We start from the raw sequence: 23310 nt of genomic DNA, 5'->3' as shown, positions 1-23310 counted from the left end.
TGTTTAAGGTTGCCATTTATCAGCATTATATGGTTTTCAAGTGCTAGTAAAGCAGTCTCTCTAATACAATCCTCATCTAACTACAGTCAAATGATGGTTATCGTTACCCAGAATCTTAAAAATTCCTTCCCGTTTCCTCCCCAGAAAAGATGTATGAGGCACATAGTGTGGGTTTGGATACTTCTTGCTATTTTAGCTATGCTCAGCTGAGTGGACCCAGGAGATAGCCTTAAGGGCACATCATGAAGACCTGAATATAATGATGGAGAAGTATATTTCACAAAAACATCTATCACATTTACAAGGCACTGAAATAGGTTTTCAGAGATAGGGTCATAAAAACTATTCCTGCACAATGATTTTCCATTGAAAGAAATTGGAGACAATTGGAGACTGCTATGCAACTGCCCGCTTCCTTCAAGAATGTTGCAGATAAGCTTAGGGTTACATGTCATTTAGCCAGTGGCTTGTGTTTAGCCAGTAAAGTACAATTCCTTGGTATATTCTAACTGGGTAGCTTCCCAACTCTTAAATTTTACACACACACAGAGTAATGTGGAGCAGTCTGATGTGTATTTTTTTCTGTGCCTCTTTTCCTTCCCACTTCCTGCTTATAGCTTAAATCAGTAAGGCTTTGATTAAGTCTTTGTGCACGTTCGTCCATCTTTCTTGTTTTCTTACATTCCTGAGACCAGACACACACAGATGTGAAAATCAAGTGGCATATAGTTGAATAGATGCTTTTCATATTTACGTCTTGAAAATGGTCTTATTATATTGTAAACAATTACTTCATTAGATTGGTCTTAGGTATGTCTGCTGCAAAAGGATGGTTTTCTCCATAGTGATGATGTTTGTGAAGGATTTGGACTTACCAAAAATCAAATGTAAAATGAAACTGTTTGAATTATTAGCTGCAATATATCTGCTGATCGTCTCTCTAGGTCAATCTTTAGGTACCTCTGAGCTATAGAGAATGTCTTCAGTCATGGGGTTCTTGAACTAATGTATTTATCTGATGATATCCCACTTCCTTGAGTAATGGGATGGCATATCACTTCTGTACTAATAGGCTCTTAGGCTCTCCTTATCACCATGGTAACCACCATAGTATTAAGGGATCGTTCTGTGAGTGACCCTGTAGGTGGAAAGTATGTCTGAACTATTAGATTATTTTTCTATTACATGCATCCTGTTGTATCCTATGTTCGTGCTGTTGTAGGCACTCTAGCATCTTTTATAATCTTCAGCAATGCTTTGTGTGACTCGTAGGTGCATTAATACTCCCTTCTCTTTAACAGTGGAACAAAGATGGATGTCTGACTGCAACCATGTTGAAATAGCATTTATGCCAGTCCCTTTTCTCAAACATTTTTTCTTTACAGGCTTAAATTAAGGTATTAGACTTAAATTATACATTAATTAGATATAGTAGAATACAAATACATTACATTAAATAGATAACACATTAATTTGTACATTGGTGTTAGATGGAGGAAGTAATCTATTACTTCAACATTTTTTTCATTTACATTATTGTGGTGATGTAAGCCCATTAAATATTTGTTATGCTCAATGTCATTTATTATGTAGGAGAAAGTCACAGTCTATGTGAAAGGTTATCTTGGGGAGCTTTTTGATGTTTTGCTTGTTTTTATTTATATTTTTGTTTTGTTTTTTGAGAGGAATGTATGCAATACAGACAAGGCAGATTTAGAAAGACACATGTGGATTGATGGTCACAGATGCAAAAGAAAGTTAGGTATAAGAAAGATATATGGAAACACAGATCTATCTATCTTTGCATATACCTACAGTGACAGCAGATTCACTGCCAGGGGGTCTGTAGAGCAGGGATGAATACAGCAGCTTCCTATCATTACCTCAAAAGATTCCCCAATAGAAACATCAAACTGCGCGTTATGATCCACTTCTCCTATTATAAGTGAATTGATTGCTTCCTTCATTCTTTTTTTTTTTTTTTAACTATTTTTCCCTGGGAGAAACTCAGCACAGCTCTCATTTTGAAACATCAGGACAGGAATAGGAGAGAAGACACGATGCAGGGTATCTCCCCAGGCCTTGAGCCTTATTTTTTGCATATTTCAGTTAGAGCCTGAAACAGCTTGGCAGACTTACCTTATCTAAGTCTCTCCTTCATCTAATTGCTTAACAAAGTGTACCTTGACTAAATATAATTTTATAGATGAGAGAGAGCACTTAGTGTCAGCGCTTCTGTTAGCTTCAGCGGGAACTTACATGTGAAGAGAAATGTTATTCTCCATTTTTCCTCCATTAGCACTGCCTCATCGTTCCCTGAGAACCATTGACTTCATCCTCATGGCAGATAGCTATAAAACATTTCAAGAACATTTATGAGAACATTCATGCATATATATTCAACTGTTAATGAAAAAAACCCACATTTCTTTTTGCATAGCTTTTACCTATGTGGCGTTAGATGAAGTGATGATGGTTGGCTGTAGTGCATTGCACCATTACTTTAGTAAAATATGATTATTGTGCTGGCTGGAGAATCATATTAGGGAGCATTTAAACAATCTGGAACATAGGCAGTCTGTTGGACCTGATGAGAGTCACTGTGACTGCTGGGGGAGGTGATTGATGTCATCACAAGGCCACACTTAATTATCTTTGAAAGATCATGGTGATCAAGAGAGGTTCCTGAGGACTGGAAGAAAACAAATATGAAAATAATAGCTTTGAGTAGTGTTCTTCTAAAATATGAAAATGATTCTTCATATATATTAATGAGTGGGAAGGAGAAGGCTGAAGAAGTTGCACATATTGGGAGGTTGGACTAGATGATCTCCAGAGGTCCCTTCCAAACTCAACCATTCTGTCTCAACCATGAGTCTGTGATATTGGGGCCTTGTGGTGTGGCCTTGAACACAGGCCCCAGACCCTGGGGAGGCTGCAGAGCTTCAGAGCTTCTGCTTCATGCAGGGGTTTGACATCTTCGTATATAAGGAACAGATTGATTTCATAATCCGCAGACACAAGCAGGTTTGTGTGGGACTACAATTTTCCTGTCATCATTACCCTCTTGCTCAGGTTGGGAAATGTTTGCTGATTAAAAAAAAAAAAAAAAAACTGACAGAAACCTCCTTCTCCACAGTAGCTAGTTGCATGGGCTGGTTTATTGAAGGAAGGAGATATAGATATAAATATGTGTGTGTTATTTATATGTATATACACATACGTATGAACATACATACTGTCCTTTCCATCCACCCGTGCAGAAACCAGTAACAGTCATGGCATGGCTGTTTTTTGCAGTCTATAGGGTAACTGCTATATCTGATCTAATGAAGTTGGCCTGCAAGTCCTGGGGATTCTGCAGAATGACCATTCTCCCTCCAAGCCACAGATGACTGTTTCCTCTGTCATTAAACATATAGCCACTACTCACTTATTTAAAAACGTGAAGCATTGCAGGTTCTCCTGTATAAAATATGCAGTTCTCCAGAGATTATGTTAAATATTTTCTGAAGATTTCATCCACATGTTATGACATCAAGTAACTGTAAAGGCAGCATTCAGCAGAATGGCTGGTGAGATTGTTAAGTCGCTAAAATCAGATGGCTCAGATGTTTGAAGAGCTTTTTTTTTTTTTTTCCCCGCCAAATGTAATGCCTTGGTCTAACAAGAGTACAAGCATATTGCTTTCAAAGCTGTTCTCAAACAGAATTGTAGCTGAGTAGTCTGCAGAAGGCAAGTTAGTTCGGAGCACCCATCTAACTTCTTTCTTTTTTTTGTATTTTTTGTCATATTTCAGTGTCTTTATGAAACCTGCTACTTTTCAAAGTATTAAAATATATGTAAAAGCTTCCATTCTTTGTCCTGAAAATGAACAGTTTTCCATTATTTACTTATAACTCAAAAGTGAGATTTAGTTTTCACCAATGCTATGAATTGAAGTAGAGGTGAAAATAATGGTTTTTGTTTGTTTGTTTGTTTGTTTAATTCAGCAAATGTTTTTCAAAATTGATATCATGGGATTTTGAAAAACAAATAGTTGGAAACAGTAAAACAAACTAACACAGAAAAGTCACCAAGTTTTATTAGTAATACTGTGAGGCACCAAGCTAAGAAAGTGTCTTTCCTGGGAGACAAAGCGCAAAAAATGCTATAAGTTTTGAAGCGCTTTCTCAGTAGCACTGTTCTTGCTACTTTCTTGAGGACTGAAATAGAAAAAGAGACTGCCTGCCTGCAAGTTTATTGCAGGGCATAAGCCTGCAGTAATATATTTCTATTCTTTTTAACTATTAGGTAAATACAATTAATGAAAACAGGAGGAGAAAGTAGTAAATTTTGTATCAAATACCATTAATTTCAACAAAGGATACTTGTTTTTTTTTTAATGTAGCTGTAATTAATTAACAGCTCTCAATATTATTTTACTTAAATCATTATGCCATATATACATTGATTAGCCCTTTGATGGCTGTCACTCTTGCACAGCATTTTGTCATCCCACCCACAAAACTGCAGCTAAAGAGTTTTAAGTTTCTTCTACTTCTAGAAACTAGCATATGGAGAGAAGATAGCCTCTAAGGTGGCACATGCATAATCCTCAGAAAGGATCTGACTAAATTCCTGATGAAAAATTAAAACCAGAGATATGGTGACATTTTAGTAAAATCAAAATTGCCAATTAACTGCAATCCAAATGGAAATTTCAAAGATGTAAAATTGGAAGTATCTCAACACAGTATTTTAATATTGGAAACTTTCATTTCTGGAGTACTCTAAAAGAACAGGAGACAGAGGCAGCCTGAAACAGTGGTGAAGGAGGAGTAGTCCATGGTTTTTCTTCCTGTACTGCAAGTAGGCTACTACAATGACACGGAAAATGCGGCATTGGTCAATGGGCTTCCTTTGTATCCCCATGGGAGAAGTGATTCTGAGATACATTAGTCTCTTGTTCTTCACTGCCAATGTTGCTCTACTCCAATACTGTCAGGGGCACTAGCAGCAAAGGAGGGACATGAAGCCTTGAGGGTGGACAAAGCGATAGACCTCCTTCATTCCTAGGAGTTGGGCAACCCTAGGAAGCAACCCAGCGATAATAGGTGTCTTTTTCACTTACAGCTTTTCTTTTTCAGAGGGTAGGATTCATTTTAGCCATTTAAAATTAAGGTGCACTTGGGCTCTAGGCACTAAAGGAATATGATTATCTTCAGGTGATACAATCGTGCAGGTAGGGACCTACCTACAATAGATGAAATGAATGAATACTCTGGAAGGATATATCTATCTATCTCTTCAGATATGGTTTATCTAATACAGAATACCCAAAGCAGATTAACTTTTTAAAAGGTAAAAGTAACTGAGAATAATTGCTAATGTAGTTCAGGATTTGTTTTTTTAAGGTTTTGCTTAGATGGCAGTAGCCCATGCAAAGTTTTAACTTTTTCTTTTAATAATGAATTAGTTTGTCACAAACAGGTAACAGTGGATTCAAGCCTTCTCTAACTGGATTCTTCTCCTCCTATGATCAGTCCTCTGGGTTCTGGTACGTGTAGTCTGTATGTAGATAGAAAAGTGCTTCAGTGTAAATCAGACTACAGATTAAATTTATGATTAACCAGAGAGCAGTGGACAAATTTGTTACCCCTAGATAAATTAATTTAATTAAAACAGTTTAATATAGTTTGACAGATGTTAAATTACTTACATTTTGTAAGGCATCTATCTGGCTAATTTTACTGCTAGGTTTTAGAAAGCAGCTGTTTGAAAGAACAATTTATGATCAAATTTTGGCTTGGAGGTGTAAGGTGCTAACCAGCCAGTTCTTCTTTTAATCTTGAAATTCTTCTTAAAATTACAGAGCTAATGGGGATTATAATTGTTAATCAATTTTTCATTACAACCCTTCAATGGAAAGCGCATTATTTTTACTTTAGCAATTACTAATTAAACAGATTGAAAGAACATTTTGTGTTTTTGTGTCTTCTGCCAGCCATATTAATCACTTCCTCACTTCTCTGTTTATTTTGTTTTGCAAGGATAAGATCCTTAATAAAGGATGCATTTTGTTTTGGCCTGCAGACAGCCTAACTAGTGCATTTATCTGCAGCTAACTATGATATAGAATCTTTCTAGACATGGCAATAAATAAGATGAAGAAAATTTGGCTGCCAATACTTACTAGAGTGTAAAACCACAACTTTGATTTAGATTAATGTTAAGTATGGGACACTGTTTGGTCAGCAACACCAGATCTATTCTGTCAGGCAAAATATGAAATAATACTTTCCACAGTGTAATACAAGAAAGAATATTCCTGAAAGGAACACTCTCAGGTTCTAGTTAGTAGATTTTATTTAGAAATAAAATGGTACTGTATGGATAGGTTCAGTATCCTTTAAGGAGAACTGTTGACCATAGTGGTAATGTGACACAGTATTTGCAGTACTGGGAGACCAATGTGCCATGCTGGGGCAGGATCAGAAAAGTTGAGGCAACCACTAACAAAAAGAAGACTGAAAAAGAAGTACTATCCTGTCCCAAATGTTCCACACCTTGAATCTTCACACCTCTTCCAAAGATGTAACAGGGGGCTGTGCAAACTTAAACTCATGGCTCGCTCATCCGTGGTGATGCTTCTGGCAGTGCCCACCCTTGCCAGCACTGTGACTTCTCTCTGGTTTCTTCGAACAGGAAAAATTGTCCTGCAGTCTGCAGCTCTATCACCCAGGTGGACATATGTGTCCTCATCACTTGACGATACCTGATTTAGAGAAGGAGGCAGAGGCTGGGAGTGAAACAGGTTGAGAAGAGATTTAGTTCAACCCTGGTTCATGCAGCTACAGGAAAGCCAATAAAAAGTGAAGTGCTGCAATATCAGCTTCCTCGGTGACTATTAGGAGCTTTATGCTTTGTGATAGGGTATTCTTGCCAGTAAATTCCTAAAGAAATGGAAAATTTACCAAAGTTTCCGGTGAACTAGATGCAAAGCAGCATTTCAAAATGGGGGTTGATCATTTATGGAGATGCAACTCTGTTTATGTGAAAAGTATTGAATTAAAATAGCAAGATCATATTAAAAGTCATTCAGCTATTTATATATTTAAATACTGGCATGTGTTAGTCTTCTCAGGTTCTTTATAACACTGGGTACAGAGAGTCATGCTCAGAATTGTTGCATTCTGTTCCTTTCTAAAGCAGACTGGTCTTGATTTTAGCCTTACTTTTTTCATCTGTTAGGAGTAGTATGATGGGAACTTTCCATCCTGTGCATTCCTTGTGCCAGTACTTTACTAGGATATTTGGTTCTTCCTATAATAGTTAGAGCTTACTAGATACTAAATGGAGAAATTCACAGCTAAGGAAAAGGGAACACTCAAGTTGATTATTCAAAAGCCTTCTGAAAGAGTAAAGTCTTTGATTAAATATAGATAGAGAAGAGCTAGTATTATCTCTTTCCCTTAATAATAATAATAAAAAATCTTAAAAATCTTTCTAGATGTCAGCAAAGCAGGTTTCACTCAACTGCTGAAGCACTCCCTGCTTAGATAAACTAATAATGGAACAGCTTTAAAAATCAATTTCTAATAAAATAAAATGGTATCTCTTCAAATGAAGGACTTGCTGTGCACAGCTGCTCTTGTGTTAAGCATGAATGCCAAGTAATCGTCTTGCTGCCATGATATTGAACTCTCCAAAGAAAGTCATTACTGAAGCAGATAAGGGGTTAGAAAGCCTAAAGAAATACGTACAAAATGAATCCAAAGCTTTGAAAAATTAAGACCTTAACTTTCTTTTTTTCAAAAGGTTTTCTGATTATTGTTGTAGCTGATAGTTCTTGTTAAAAGTTCTTGTTCAAAGGAGTCTTTAGCATATGAAGAAAAAAAATAGTGCAATGGGTGCAATTAGCACAAAAGTGGTACATTTATTCTTTTAACATTGAAATAAGTCTCTGTAAGCATTATTAACTTTTTCTTTCTTGACATCTTAGAAGAAAGGGCATGATCTTACCATCAGGATGTGGAAAACCTTTCAGCATATTTTGTTGGGCTACATTTCTTGAAAGCTGTTGTGCTAAATTGTGCAGTTGTGTAAGCAGATCTTTCAGTCATAGGATTACTTGTTATTGATAGTTCTAGTGAGTTAGTGGACATTGCAGCCAGGATTTGTTTATAGTGTCTCTGAACCTTTGTGATGCAAATTGAAATCTCCAGAATTTGCATTTATAGGAAAGAAATATATATATCTGTCTTTGTTCTCTTAAATTCTAAATATATTCTAGCCCACTGTGAAAGAATACCTAGTTTAGGTGAAACAAATATGAGCAAAATATTAATGGGGGTTGAAATTCAGTGTATTGATTCAGAGTTATTATTTGACTCTAAACTGAGATAACAAAAAGACATTTGAGGGACCTTTTTTTTTCTGTTTCAGCATATCACAAGTTGATTGCTTTTCTTTGGCCTTGAATTAAGTCCATATGTTAGGACAATAATAAGTAACTTCTGTCTTGGGTAGAGCGGGGCAAAGCATATCACATAGAACTATTAGTGGCTATTAAGCTATGACTATTTATTATTTTTATTTATCGTGTCTTACCACAGTTCAACCTTCGTTGAAAAATTATTGAGTAATTCTGCAAAACTGCTGATGTCACACCAAACAAAACAGAGGATTTCCACCCAACATGGGCAGAAGTAAAAAAGTAGCATAACTTCATCTTACTTGAAATATAATTAGACTTAGATCTCTGTAAGGCAAAGAGCAGAAGGGGTATTAAGCCAAATTAATAATTTATAAAATATCAAATCTAACCATATGCCAAACAGGAAAATCATCAAAGGAGAACATGATTAAAGCATAACGTATGCAACAGAGAACTGTTTAGGGCTGACATAGTTCAAAGATAATAGTATGCAACAGTGAAGCACACGCTGATGTTGACATCTTGAACAAAGTCTGTGAGCCAAATTCCAAAGCATCTGTTTGCGATGCATGTTTAAGCAATAGGTTATATGTAAGGCTCAAAAATATTGATCTTGAATTTCTTGAATTTTACTTTTTTTTTTTTTTTTGGAGGGAGGGTAAGTTGTTAGCTCTTTATTTGTGTATTTCGTGTTTATTTTCATCTCAAGGTCAAAGTCTATAGCCAGTTTCCCCAAGTGTCGGTAGAGGGTGTTCAATATGCAGGGCAATGGCAATGCATGTTTCCCAGAGATGAATATCTAATCACTTTCTGTATTATTATAAATCTCTAATTATTTTTATATTGAAAGCACTTGTCATCTTCTGAAAATTATAAGACATGAAATCAAGGTAAATTAAAATTAGATCATTGGATATCAATGGGAATGTCCGATGGGAATTTTAGTTTTCCAGTAGTGGTGAATCAAATAAGATCCTTAAAGTCACTATGTATCCAAAACTGGTGAATAGGTTTGAGACCATTCACAGCCATCTGAAATAAAAGTGCAAATCCAGAGAGATAGTTTAGGATGAGTGAATAATTTAGTCAAGCTGACTCTTGAGGATGAAGTGAGATTTCAGCACTTCCTTGGTGTGAATGAAATGTTAGCTAGTAAGTGCTGAGTCTTTATTTGTTCAGTCATGCAGACACTTGTTTCCAGATTATATTTACTGTTGTAGAAAACATCATAAAAATCAATAGAACTACTTCTGTCAGCAAACATTGCTTTCCTTAATTAGTGTTTGCATGATCCAGCACCAATTAATATCTCATGAAAATTTCCACAGTCACAGTGTAAATGGAGTAATTTTTGCTCCCATGGAAGCTCCCATATGCAGGTGCTTGTTATGTACATCTAAATTGAAGATAATGTATTAATTACAAAAAACTTCATTTTGACATGTGAAACAGAAAAATAATTCCCAAACAGCTGTTTTAAATAAGTGTAAAAAAAAATTCATAAAAACCGTCTGCAGAACTGAGGACAGTCTTTCCATGCCTGTGCATATTGAAAAGGAACACACAAGTTAAAGAGCACTGATAGAGTTCAACTGGTTTGCTCAAGACTCAGTCTAACTCTCAAAAGGAAAAATTGCAAATCATCATTTACACTTATCTGAAAAAGTCATAGCTAAGATACTAATAGTGTGCTGAATGTTCCCATTTCCCCCTCCTACAAATTTATTTTGTGTTCCTTTAGAAAGGTGTGATTGGACCACGTTCATGGACGTGTTCACAGTACAATGAATCAAGCTCTGGGGCTGTCTTTGCTACCACAGTGGTATTTAGCTTACTAAATTCTAGGTAAAAGGGGTGGTTTGGACTTCATTTTCAGCCAAGAAACTATTGAAGAAATGAGAGCAAGACTGTTGTGTGATTCTTCAAAGACTCACCTGCTCTGAAGAGGGTGGCAGAAGGGATATGTTTTCAGGTCTTTCATACTGTCTCACCCAGCAGTTTTGAATAAATATATATTAAACATTAAGTATATGAATATGTTTTTTCCAGTTTGTATGCCAGTAAAAAATAGCTTTTAATATTCTGAGGCTGTTGTTGGTGCTTTCTGGAAATATAAGGAAAGATATCAGACATCTCAAAGTTTCTTATTTTGTATTTTCTTATAAATATGTTAGCATTAATTTTGCCACTTTGTATTTCTGAAAGATTTGACACATGATATTTGGTTGAAATGATTCTGATGTTTATTTTATCTATATAACTGGTATTCACCTTGCAGTTATTTAGTGTCTTCTTGAAGGCTATGGTATCAGATAAATTAGATCTAAATTATGTTTTTCAGAGGATAATTTATGTAATCTAGATGATTAATTACATTTAAAATACAGAGTAGTTCGATTGCTCTTTTCGCGGAAACAGTGTTGATGTCAGAAACACTCCAGTTCCTGCATTTAAGTTGTCTTTCAATCATTTGCATTTGTTTTGGAGATTGCAATTCAGAAGCTGGACTTCTCTTTTGAATGAAAACAATACGATCACTAAAAAAGATGTTTTAATTCACTTCTTAGTGGAGATTGTTCAAAATCATTGTCACAGTAACCATATAAACTTTTTTTTACCTATTATTTTGAAATAAATCCAGGCGGATATATGCAGATAATTGCAGTTCTTGTTTTATTCTTGATTATTTGACTGTCCCGGATACGAATTTATTAACAGGGGCAGAATTGATAGGGCCTAGCATTTTGCTGGGTATCCTTGGAAAACCTAAAAGTTTGGCCAAAGATGCAACTTTGATGGTCCATATTTTGATTTTAATTTGTTGCTTTACCTAAAGCACCCGTATCACAACATGAAATTACTACATTAAGTACATGTTTTTCTAGTATCAGAAAGTGAAGGAAGGGTTTTCAGGTAGAATTCCAATACATTTGTATTGGACAGAGACACAAGTACTCCATGACTAAATATATCCAACTGTAGTTCTTATTCTATCCAGGTCATTGAATACATCAAGTATTGGATACTTAGATTACCGGAAAAAAAAAAAAAAGTCTTAAAAACTCTTATTTTTTCCATTCTGGGAACTGCAAAGTCCCTTACTGCTTTGGATCCCAAAGCACTTTGAGTTGTCTAGGGTTTGCAATAACTCCAGGACTGTCCATCTGTCCATAGACTTTGAGGCTCTTTTGGTATGCAAAAGAACATAATGTTTTTGTTGGTGTTATGCTAATAAAAGTCTTGGATGTTATGCTGTGTTTAAATGTTGTAGTTGCTGATGTGCCAATTCAGGAGATGGTGACTTACAAAAGGGTTCATTTAGTCAAGTTCAATTTGGACAACTACTTTACGCTCCTGACTCTTTCTGCTTTCAAGGGGAGAGAATCATGATTCTTCCCATTTATTTTAGATGGCCGCATATTTAGGAAGAATAACCCTGGAGGTGCCAGTATCCCTCTACATTTACTAGGCAGGAAAATGCTTAACTTCAGGAGATAGCTCTCCTGGTACCGTGCTGTACAGTGAGAAAGCAAATTGCAGAACATTATTTCAGTTCATACAACTTTTCACATTTTTATTTCTGTTCATTAAATTGTCAGGTGTTTTTGAAAGGCTTATTTTGTTTTTCCGTGAGATTGTTATTCTTGTAGAAAAATATTGTAAATCTTAGATTAAAGAAAATTAAGATAAGGTTAAGATAAAATTACACAAAGTTATTAATCTTCTCATTCTTTTTTACATACGCACTGATATTTTCATTGTATAGTATATTCAGAAAAAGTGGCTTTTATCTTTTCTAATTTCTATCTTTTTCTAAAACCAAGCAGTCTTGAATCAGAATAAATTTTTAGATGCAAAACTGCATTCTATATCAGCACCGTATAACATTACATTATTAACAAAACATTAATTGATTAGTTGTCTTTTATTTAAAAAGTACTTTATTGTTCTTAAAAAAGATATTTCATATTGCAAAATGGTTCATTGAAATAGTAGTTCCATTGAAGTCACTGGTCAGTCATAGTCCATAAGTATTTTCTCAGGCAGATCTCATTCTTTAAACCTTCATTGTATTTCTATTCTATTCTATTGTATCTTATTATGCACTCATAAAAAAATATATTGCTCGTGTGTGTGTGTGTGTATAAATATATTTGAAAAATAGATTGCTAAAATGCCTCCCTTACCTATATGGAGTGCTGATATTTGTGCAGAGCCTGTGACCTTGATGCATTGTAATGTTAAGCTTTTGAAATACTTTAGAAATAAAAATTAATTTCTTTTATACTTTTTAAAAACTTTTTTAGCTTCCCCATGGGTAGATAAAAGTCGAACTCCAAACAAAATAGACCTGTATGATGTTCGCAGAAGACCATGGTAAGCTTTTTTAAAAACATTTTAAAGCAAATGCGTCTCTTGCTTTCTGGATAAGATTTAAAAACTACATTTTTCTTGATATTCTTTGTGGCTAATAGTCCTCTCTTTTAAATATCATTGCTTTCTTTTTTTCAGATCAATTAATTATTCCCTGTAGGCAATATTTGCATTATACTCTTTCTTGTGCAATTTCTGTATGCCCTGTTGCATTACACAGGCCTTTTCATGATGAGGATGGCTATGAAATAGATATGAAGACAAGGCAATTAAATACTTTGGTTTTGAACCAAAATGAAATATGATTCAGATTATCAGGCTCAACCATTCTTCCAGATGTCACCAATGTATACAAATGTGTCTCGTGGTTTGGACTAACGCAGTGATCACCAGACCTCAGACAGCAAGTGAGCCCTGCACAGGCAATGCTCGTCCTTAGTACTGTTTGTCAGAATGTTTTTCTCTTAGCCTCTCAAGGCACAATACATACTGATACTGGGATTTGTGCTAATTCAACGTATGGACAAAATAGCTTTTTATGAACAAAATAACTTTCCCAAAACTGGGCCGATGCAATATTTCCATTCACCTGTCATCAAGATCTCGGCACATGGCACATGGTTTTCTACTAGATTCAATGGGAGAATGTTGCTTGTTCAGCTAGACTTGCTTCAGAGATGACAGATTTTCTAAGATCTTACACAGCTGTAGTCTTTTCAAATGTGTATTGTTTTCAAATGTATATCTTTTTGTTTCAGGTATATCCAAGGAGCTGCCTCTCCCAAAGACATGCTTATTTTAGTTGATGCGTAAGTGTTTATGACTGTATATAGGCTTTAGAAAAAAAGACTTCCTGTCTATTGCACAAATTGATATATGCAGAAAAAGGCAGAGAGAATTAGGAAGACCTTATGTGCAAGCATAAAAAAATCTTGTGTATGAACAAAATAACCACATAGGAAAAAACAGCCCAAACAAAACCTGCAAGTTGTTTAAATTGTTGTACACAAGGAAGTGTTTTTGAATCAATTTGATATTGTTCTGCTTTCAGCCTCTTAATTACTAAACTAATCAATGGGAAATTTCTCATGTGAATGCCAGAATTTGTTGTAAAATACAAAAACAAAAGCAAATGAGTAGAAGCATGAGTCTGTATTTAATCATGTTTTAATGACCCTGAAGGATGAAGGTTTATGCAGACTTTGCATGTTTTACCTTACGTATTTAAATATTGCCAAGTTTAGTTCCTGTAGAATATTAATCCCCAAGCAATGTAAATTATTTTAATGGATAGGTATGTCTTATACTGTATATAACTATGAAATAAAACAAAAAGAAAATAATAAGAGAATTTGTGTATTTTAGTAAAGGTTGCACTTTGTCAATATAAGCCTCTTTGTCCTTATTGACCAGATGTTTAAATTGTTTTATTCTGTGAGGACAGAAGAGAACTATGTTATGATATGATATGACAAATTTGCAGCTGCTGTTTCTGATTTCCTATAAAAACTCATCCTATATTTGGCATTTAAACTGAAAGATTTATTCCATGTAGTATAGAAACTGAGCAAAGAAATTTAAAAAAAAAACTCTTGTTGCCTTGTCAAGGCGTCCTGTGTGTAGTGAATGTCAAGGGACATTCTCAATAAGAGAATTTGCATTGAGTGCTTTTAAATTTGGTCAAGTGCTTCCATATCAGAAGTGGGTTTTATCAACATTTGTTATTTCTGTGCTTCAATTTAGGTCTTTCCTCAAATCAAACTAGCTGCCATTTAGGTATCTGAAATTGTAAAGCTGTAACTCTATGCATAGGAGTATAAAATGCTATGATAATACATCAATTGAATGTGATAAACTCCTTAAATTTCTTGAAATAAAAATAAACAAATGATGTATCACCATGGTTTCATCTGAGCCACAGAACTGTGGTTTTTAATATCAGGATTATATTTCTATTAATGTAAAATCGTTAATGGTGAGTTGGGGGCTATATTAGCAGTTCAGGAAAATTATTAAAAATTTGAGTGTGGAAGTTGCTGAAAGCATTGGTTTATGCCTTCTATATTAATTTTACATTTTCAATGCAATTCATTAAAGTCATGTTTTTTCTTATTCTGTGTGTTTCTGTTAGGAGCGGGAGCGTCAGTGGATTGACATTGAAGCTGATCCGCACATCAGTCATTGAGATGTTGGAGACCTTGTCTGATGATGACTTTGTGAATGTAGTTTCTGTGAGTATCTGCACCTTCAACACAGTTTGCATTGTCAACAAAACCATAAACAAACTATTTTCAATGCCAGATATGAGCGACTGGAGTATCAAGCTGTTAAGAGACTTAGAAACAAAATATCGTGTTTGGCTGAATGTTTTCTTGTAAAGTATAATGAGAATCATGTACTTGTTCACATGTATACATTTGAATGAAGAGCTAATCAGCAGTCAAAGCAAAAGTTGCATAAACAAGCTTATTTTTAGCCAAATTCTCCTTTCCAGTGCATAATTCTGGTTCATGTAATGCATCTTAATGTTTGTTTTGTAAATGCAAACACTTTGAAATTGTATGTAATTCCCAAGTTCAATATTGCAGTAGGAGAATTTTTCTTTGGAGAAAGAATGATACAGAGAAGGTCTCTTTTTCTAGACCGTAGACATTTGAATTGCTTATCTTAAGTAATGCATTATGACCAAAGAAGCGCAACCATATACCACCAAAAATGTGTTCCTGATTAGTTCAACAGTTGGCAATTTGATGGGTTACGAAGTAATTTTTCCCATAATAAGCAATGTAATAAATCTATACATGGCCTTAAAAATGCACACAATTTAAATGCACAGAGACAGCATACGTAAAATGCAGGTCAGAGAGGCAGGAAGAGAGGATTATCAAGTAAAGGAGAGGTTGACTTTTCAGCAGCTGAGATACTTCAGTGCATGGTCTGAAACTGTAGTACTGCACGTAAGTACTACACTTTGAACTTGAGTACCAGACTTAAAACTTTAGTTTCTTTAAAACAGAGTTTTAAAACAGTTTTTTTTAAAAAAACAGCTGTTTTGGAACAGTATTTCAGTCTTTTTCATACTTGCTTGGAGTTTAAAATCCAAATTCCCATTTTTCAAGAAGAAGGAATAAAAAATAAAATAGATTTGGGGGTGGGAGAAGGTAGTATGGACTAGTTTTGGTGGTTTAGTTTTGAATGGAATGAATTGAATGGTCTAGCTTCATGTTTTTTTTTTTTTAAAAAAAAAAACATTGAACTATAAAACTAAGGATTTAGGATGTCTAAGGATTTAGGATGGGAATGCTGAGATACTCTTAATGACAAGAGACAGGCTGTGTGCTGAGTAACTGCAGTGATTTTGGAGGCATTTTTCAACTTCTACAGATGTGTTGTAGCCATCGTGCAGGGAAAAAGACCTGAAATATTGCTATCAGAAATCTCTTTGAACACCACTTATTGATTCCTCTTTTGCTGTCAGTCTAGTTAGACCCCTTTTCTAGTAGTAAGGGCGAGCTTTCATTTGCAATGGCATTTCCTTTGTTAAAATTTTTAATAGTGGATTAGATGATTTTCTTTAGTCACTGTTGTAGTGAAAAGAAGTGAAGGTAATGTTTTTATTAAAGGAAAATAAGTCGTAATTATGTTAGAGAACTGAAATATTGTTAGGTTCACTACTCAAAACAAAACAATAAAAAACTCCTGAACTGATGGTAATTGATTACTGCCTTCAGTGGAACTGTCACAGTTTTTGCCATAGGAAGATCTGGAGCCTGGCTACCCCCAGATTTGCAGAGCTTTCCAAACTCTTTCTTTCATTTACTCCCTGCTGACCAGAAAAGATTCATCTTAGCACTGAAGCCAAGGTAATAAGCCCTGCTTAGAGCCAGGGTATAACTAGCTAAGTTTCAGCATTATTCTAGGGAGTCCCCAAGATTTCGAATTGTATCAGTAGAAGCCTAGAAATACTTAAGTGTTTTCTACCTTTTGGATTGCAACTTCTAATATTTAAAGAACTTTCTTTTCTGAATGTCAAATATTAGAATCCAGGACCAACAAAGACTTTTTTCTAGTCCTGTCTTCTTTCTCAGGGGAAGGTGACATTCAGAAGTATACATACCAGAAAATGGAAGTCCTAAATATTTTGTGGCTTTTTAGTGTTGTGCATTTATGATTCGAAACTCCATACTAAATCTTTTCAGTATTGCCATTCATTTTGGGTAACCTATACTACTCCTTGGCTTTCTTTACACAATAGAAGTAAGCATAGAAACTTAGTCATTTTTAGCCTTCTCTAAATCTTATTTTTTTTCCCACAAAGAAAAGTCCTGCCAAAGACTCTAACCAAAGTTAAGCACAAGAAGTGATAGTACTTTCAAACCTGACACTATTTGTTCTGAAGTATATTTATAGAAATATATCCACATGCATAACTTTATCATTATCCACTGCAAAGTTGATTTTAGTTGCTGTACTTCTTACTTTTTTCGTATATGCCGTTATGATGCAAATATCTCAGCACTTTAGATGAAACATAATAGGTTAAAACTGTCAGAGTTCTGATCAGTCAGATCTTTGACAATGTTATATATATTTTTTAAAGGATTTCTTTGCAGGTGTGAAATCTCATCTTTAAGTGAGTATACAATTCTTCATTTTATTGTTGATTTTTCCTCATTTACCCTTGCTCGTATACCTTTGGAGAAAAGCCTAGTGATTCATGAGGTCGTTGTACAGTGCTAACAGTCAGCTGATTCATTAATTTTTATCTAATCCTAAAATAGTCTCAATATGTCTTTTTGAAGTGATCTGAGGGAATCTGTAGAGAAATAATGATTCATACACAGAAAGGTCATCATCTTTCCAGAAATAATATTCAATGACTAGTAATGCAGTCTAAATCACGGCCATCACCAGTATGTTCTTCATAAAACCAAAGCCCCCCAAAAAACAATTAAAAAATTTTGTCCTAGGTGGAAAAAACATACATTTATTTAATATGTTTCGTGTTACTGCTTCATGACATTTTCTGTTGAAGCATGCAGTATTAATTAGGCATCAATGCCTATTCAAAAGTCAAAATAAGTAAGTGATAATTCTCAGCTAATACAATATTAGTGGATTGATTTATGAACACTAGCAATAATTGGAGATTATCTACAACTTTTATTTCCTCCCTGGATTTTTTGGCCAAAAAAGCAGCAGTTGTTTTATGGTTTGTTAGATTTAATAACCACAGAGCAATTAGTAATGAGGTTTGGAGTTAACAAGAGAGCTGTTCTTCAGCTCATCTCTGCCAGGATGTTGTCCCACAAAACACATATGTGTGGTGATTCATGCCCACAAATGAGACATACGGATTTAAGCTCTTGTCAATCATTTCTAGAAAGTGACAGGGTGATTTAATCAACCATGTCTGGGATGTGGAGAAATCCTGGGGAACAATGAGCTTAAAAGTGGTATGCTAAGATACATTAGTTCTACTGATTTAATTTGTGCACTTATTTCTGTGCAGGAAGAGTTGAAAGAACTACTAAGTCATATGAAGCCTGCCAGGGGTTAATATGTCATGATTTCCTCTGGGATTTGCATTTTTCTTATCTGAAGTGCTACGCTTTGTTGCAGAAAGGAAACCTGCTGTTAGAAAGAGCTTAAATGTATAATACAGCTGTTTTCCCACTAATCTGGTTACATGCTTTGATAGCAGTAAGTGGTAGGTGATAGGGGCAGCAGTTCCATCCCAGCACGCTGTGATTTAGTGACTTGGTTTCCAATGTTGACACAGAGAATATAATTTGTTTATGATGGTGGGAAGGCTGCAATGTGCAGGAGAAACGTATTTCAGCTTTGAGTCTGTAGAGGCGGGGATATCACTCAAAGGAAAACGCCGACGTACAACCACAGATATGATAAAGGTCAGGAGCTGGAGGACTGCTTAGAATCACTCATCCTTTGTAGTAATCCAAACTACTACTTACTGTTTGGAAACTGGAAATTAGATGTTATGAGCATACTAGCAATAACGGTGTCAAGATGTTGGGAAATTGAAAGCTCATCTCCAGCTCTTGCACAGTTCCTGAGTGCAGACTAAAAGCGAAAGGAAAGAGATACTAGGTGAATTGTCTGCAAGGAAAAAAAACTATTAATCAAATGTTCTGTTTTCACATGGATTCTGAATGGCAACTTACTGTGTAATTTTGGTTGGCCAGTGAATGGCAAACTGTTAATTTACACCCATTACTCCCAAGTTAGTACTAGCCTTCCTAATCATAATATTAATTTTGATATGATTAACCTAATACCAGCTACCAGTAATGTGTAGTAAAGAGCTTTTTTTCCAGCAAAGAGATCCTTTCCTTTTCAGCTGTCTGTATTTCATACTTCAAATTACACTTATATTCTCTTAGATCGAGGGGTACACTCTCTCTTTTTACTTAAGAGATATTTCTTAAGTGTGTCTGAAAACTTGGCAGACAAACCTTATCTGGAAGCCTTACTGAGGGGAGGAGGATGCTAGACTTTGCAGCCTGCTAACATGTTAAGCATATGCTTTCTTTGCTTGATTTAGATTTTTGGGTGTATTTATTTTATTTACTTCCATTCACTTGGTAAAAGATTCCAGAAGTGTAGTTCTTAAAGTTAACTTCAAGTCAGTTTCTTTTGTTAATTTACATCCATTTAAAGTTTTTTTTTTCTGTGAACTTTAAATTAAATAATGAATTTAAACTTGCTAAAAATACATTTTATTCCTGTGATTTTGAATTTTGACCCAGAAGGAATCTGTAGTGGTTAAGAATTGTAAATAACATGACTTGCTGAGGAAGAAATACAACATGTTAACAATATCAGGGTGAGTTACTGGCACTCATATGACAGCATGGTTGGATCTAGAGGAAGAGTTGAATAGGACATCTGTATGAGGGGGCTTGCCAGCAGACTCTCTAGTGCTCTTCAGTCTTTGCTTTCCCATTTTCCACAGCAGCAGACAACATTGAGGAGAAAATATATAGCTGTCTGCCATCTTTTTCATTATTTGACAAATTCAAAAAAAAAAAGAAAAGGAGACTCCAACTGTTGGTCTTCATGACTATCTCCATTATTGATTTAGTCCTAGAGCATGCCAAGTAACGAATCACAGTAGCTGCTACTAAGTATACAGTCTCCTCAAAATTATAGCTCTGGAAGGCAATAAACAAATATATGTTATTCTCTTTTCCTCTCAGTCAGTGAAAAGCAACCTGACAGCATGTTTAGAGATGAATGTGGAGCTTTGTGATTCAGTTATCCTTGAGTCATCTAATTGTATCTTGACCTTGGAGTTTTAAGTACAACTGCCCATTTTCAAGATAAAGGGAAACAACTATAGCTACAGAGGAACACACCTTCATAGGAAGATCATTATCACTTCTTGATCATTATCTTCTGCCTTCCTATTCAGGGAACAAATAAGCTACTCCATAGATTTTCAGAAACATATGTTTTATGAACTTTATATGTTCAGGCATGAAACAGAGCTTATGAACTGTATGTGTTCAAAATAATTATCCAAATGCTGCATTACTGATCATTTCAGGTAGACCTACGCTAGATATATTTGTAAATATGTGTATGGGTAATATCTCTGGAGTACGTGTTGAGCAGATGTAATGATGTGTATTCTGCAAATAACAAAGGAGCCACCTGAGGGACCCAGTAAAAATTCGGTTACTTTGGAAATCCATCAGTTGTTAAAAGTTAGAAAGATTTTTTTTCCTTTATGGAATGAATGAAAGTAGGAAGATTGGCAAGGAATCACAACAATCATTAAATTTTGGCTGCTCAAAGAATTACAGTTTTATTTTATTATTTTTTTCCCTCCATAAAAAAGAAAGTGGAAAAGAAGAGTCAATGACACTATCTTAAAGTATTTCAGGTGGAGTTTGAGTAATGAGGAAGATGTAGGAGGATGTTGTATTACTTAGCTCTTTGAAAATGAGCTTAGTTGTTGTCCACAGAAGTCTGATCCTTAGAAAAGCAGATTTGTATCAACAAAAAGCAAAAGGCTACTGGGAATCAGAATTCTTGCAATCTTCATCTGACATGATGAATCCTAAAGGCTGGTGAAGCTTCAGTCACATGGCCGGAGGCAGCTTTCCATCTAAATAGTTTATGGATTGATGATTCACTTTCCTGGGAGGTGGGCAATAAGTATTCAAATTCAGTTTTGAAATATCTGTCTCCTTTATTCAGGCTGAATACATAGGCTGAGGACATAGATGTGTATACTGGAAAATATAGAGTCAGATTTAAAAAAAAATGATTGTAGCTGCCTTTCCTCAGTATAGAATGTGATTTACAGTTGATTGCTTGGTCTCAGAGTCCAGAATGAGTCATCTGGGAAGTTGAATGTCAGACATACCCTCACAAATTTTGATTCTTGTTTTTTGGCTGCTTTAGAGAGTATAAATAAAAAGTCTGAGAACTGAACTTATCACAGGCAAGAAGTACTGTCACTGGGGAAAGCTCTTGCATCCGTAAAGATTCTCAAAACTGTCAGCTAAAGGCATCACAAGAATCAATAGTTGAAGCCTGATGATTTTGAATGGCAAATAAATAGTTCATATGCTTCCATACTACATCAAATTGTGAAGAAAGATTCTTGTTGTTTTCGGTCTACTAAAGGATTAACCATGAAAATTTTAAGGGCCGGTGATATGTAAGTGGTGAAATGGTATGCATGAGGTCAGACTGAACCATCCATTGAACCATTGTCCTTTTTGGCCTTAACTCAAGATTTTTTTTTGTTTGAGTTTATGTGTTGTTCATTTTTTTGGCTCACTGAATTAAAAGCTTATCCCCAGTAGTTGTTTATCATCCTCCTTAGTTAATAATGGACTGGAAAGTATTTCATCATCCTTGTGTGAAATGAATACATTAGCCTTCATCTTTCTAAACAGAGAACATTTACCATGTATTTTTGACCTTTCTCTGTTAACTTAACAGGTCAGCCAAATCTATCTAGTAACAGATCTGTTTGCTAGGCTTTCTTTTATCCCTAATGTACTTACGTGTTATCTTCAGTTTAACCAGCCCCACAATACTGTGCAATAAGACAGAACAGCAAGAGAGGCAAACACAGAGTAATCCATGATAAAGATTTGAAAATGAGGTGTCATTTTACAATCACACTGATAAATAACCCCTGTGAAGCAATCAGTAATATTTGGGTGAAAGTATTATGCCAGTATGGAAATAAAGTACCTGAAATATAATGTTGGTAGTTAAGGGTAAAACAGTGTATTTTCTCTCTGAGAATTACCACTAGCAGTAAATCCTACTATTTCTGCTCAGTAGAGAAAGCAAGGAAGTCAGTAGGAATGAAACAAATTTGAAAACAAGTGGCAAGCATTTAAAGAGAAGATTAGGAACTTAAGTCTTACACTTTTCTTCTGTGTTACTACTTGTTTTGTTCACATATCAGTTGTTTTATTAACTGTAACTTTTGTTTGCTATAAAAGAAAAAATGTCCAAAAAGTATGTAAGAGAGAAAAAGAAGTGAGAAGTGCTGGAAAATCATAAAATAAGATCTGTTTCATTTTGTCATAAAGCACTGATTGTAGGGAAGAGGGTACTTGAGTGGACAAAGAGCCAGAGGAAATGGAAATTGGGCACTGAAATTCTAATTTTGGATGTCAGGAGCAGCGATATTACTGGAAATTGTACATTATTGCTGTGCTGTATAGCTTACAATTCTAGATGTCTAGAAAAGATGTCTATTCCCTCTTTGAAGGTGTGCATTGGGCATCAATACAGATTTTTATTGTCTCCTCTTACAGCTATCACATGTCAAAAAGTCAAACTGCTAACAGCATATGGCATTGACTTCTGTGCTTTTCAGATTTCCCGTGTCTTTCTATTAGCAGTATATTAACATAAGTATATAAGCAAAAGCAAGAATATGTAAGTTTATAAGTATTAGCAGAGCAGCATGGCTCTACCTCATGGTTTCACTAGTTAATACAGGTTTGCTCTTTCCTCTCTTAACTTTCAGCAGGCCTCGCATGTTGAGGATTCACTCTTTCCCAGCCCGCCTCAGTGGTGGCAGCCCTCCCTCAGTTACAGTGTCCATCACTCATGATTTGGTGCCTTGCGTTGGTGGTGTTCTTCTTAGTCCCAAGGCCTAGCTGAACGGTCAAACTTTGGTCTGATCTTTTTGACCTAGCTGATGGTGCTTGAAGCTCAAAACCACTTGGCTGCATGAAGGCAGGTGACATGCAGATCGCAGCAGCACAGAGAGCAGTTAAATCTTTGGTGGACTTAGGGAACACATGATGTACATACTTCTACATATTAATTTAAGCACAGTAGCCTGAAAGGACCAGAAATTAATTTGACCTGCTGAGCGACCCAGAGCCTGTGCTGAATCCACCACGGCCAGTGGAGGATGGGCAGCAGCCAGTCTGAGCTTCTGGGCCCAGCGCTAGTCCTTCTGCACTTGCTTTCTTTTCACTTATGTGCAGATAATTAAATTGACTAGAAAG

General features: G+C 35.4%; 1 protein-coding gene across 3 annotated transcripts in view; it reads left to right on the top strand.

Annotated features, from left to right (window-relative positions):
• Window positions 1-23310, top strand: part of CACNA2D1 (calcium voltage-gated channel auxiliary subunit alpha2delta 1) — a 341896-nt gene that overhangs the window by 234112 nt on the left and 84474 nt on the right. For all 3 annotated transcript variants that reach the window (XM_088523514.1, XM_088523513.1, XM_088523511.1), the window contains exons 8-10: window positions 12727-12796; window positions 13552-13602; window positions 14925-15024. In XM_088523514.1, the coding sequence (XP_088379640.1) occupies window positions 12727-12796; window positions 13552-13602; window positions 14925-15024 (221 nt within the window). The remainder of the gene's footprint in view (window positions 1-12726; window positions 12797-13551; window positions 13603-14924; window positions 15025-23310) is intronic.

The sequence above is a fragment of the Tinamus guttatus genome, unplaced genomic scaffold (genome assembly GCF_059628265.1).
Source record: "Tinamus guttatus ecotype Peru unplaced genomic scaffold, ASM5962826v1 Tinamus_guttatus_pri_ptg000193l, whole genome shotgun sequence".
NCBI lineage: Eukaryota > Metazoa > Chordata > Aves > Tinamiformes > Tinamidae > Tinamus > Tinamus guttatus.
Note: the sequence above shows the minus strand (reverse complement) of the source record. Positions and strands in the feature narration are given on the sequence as shown.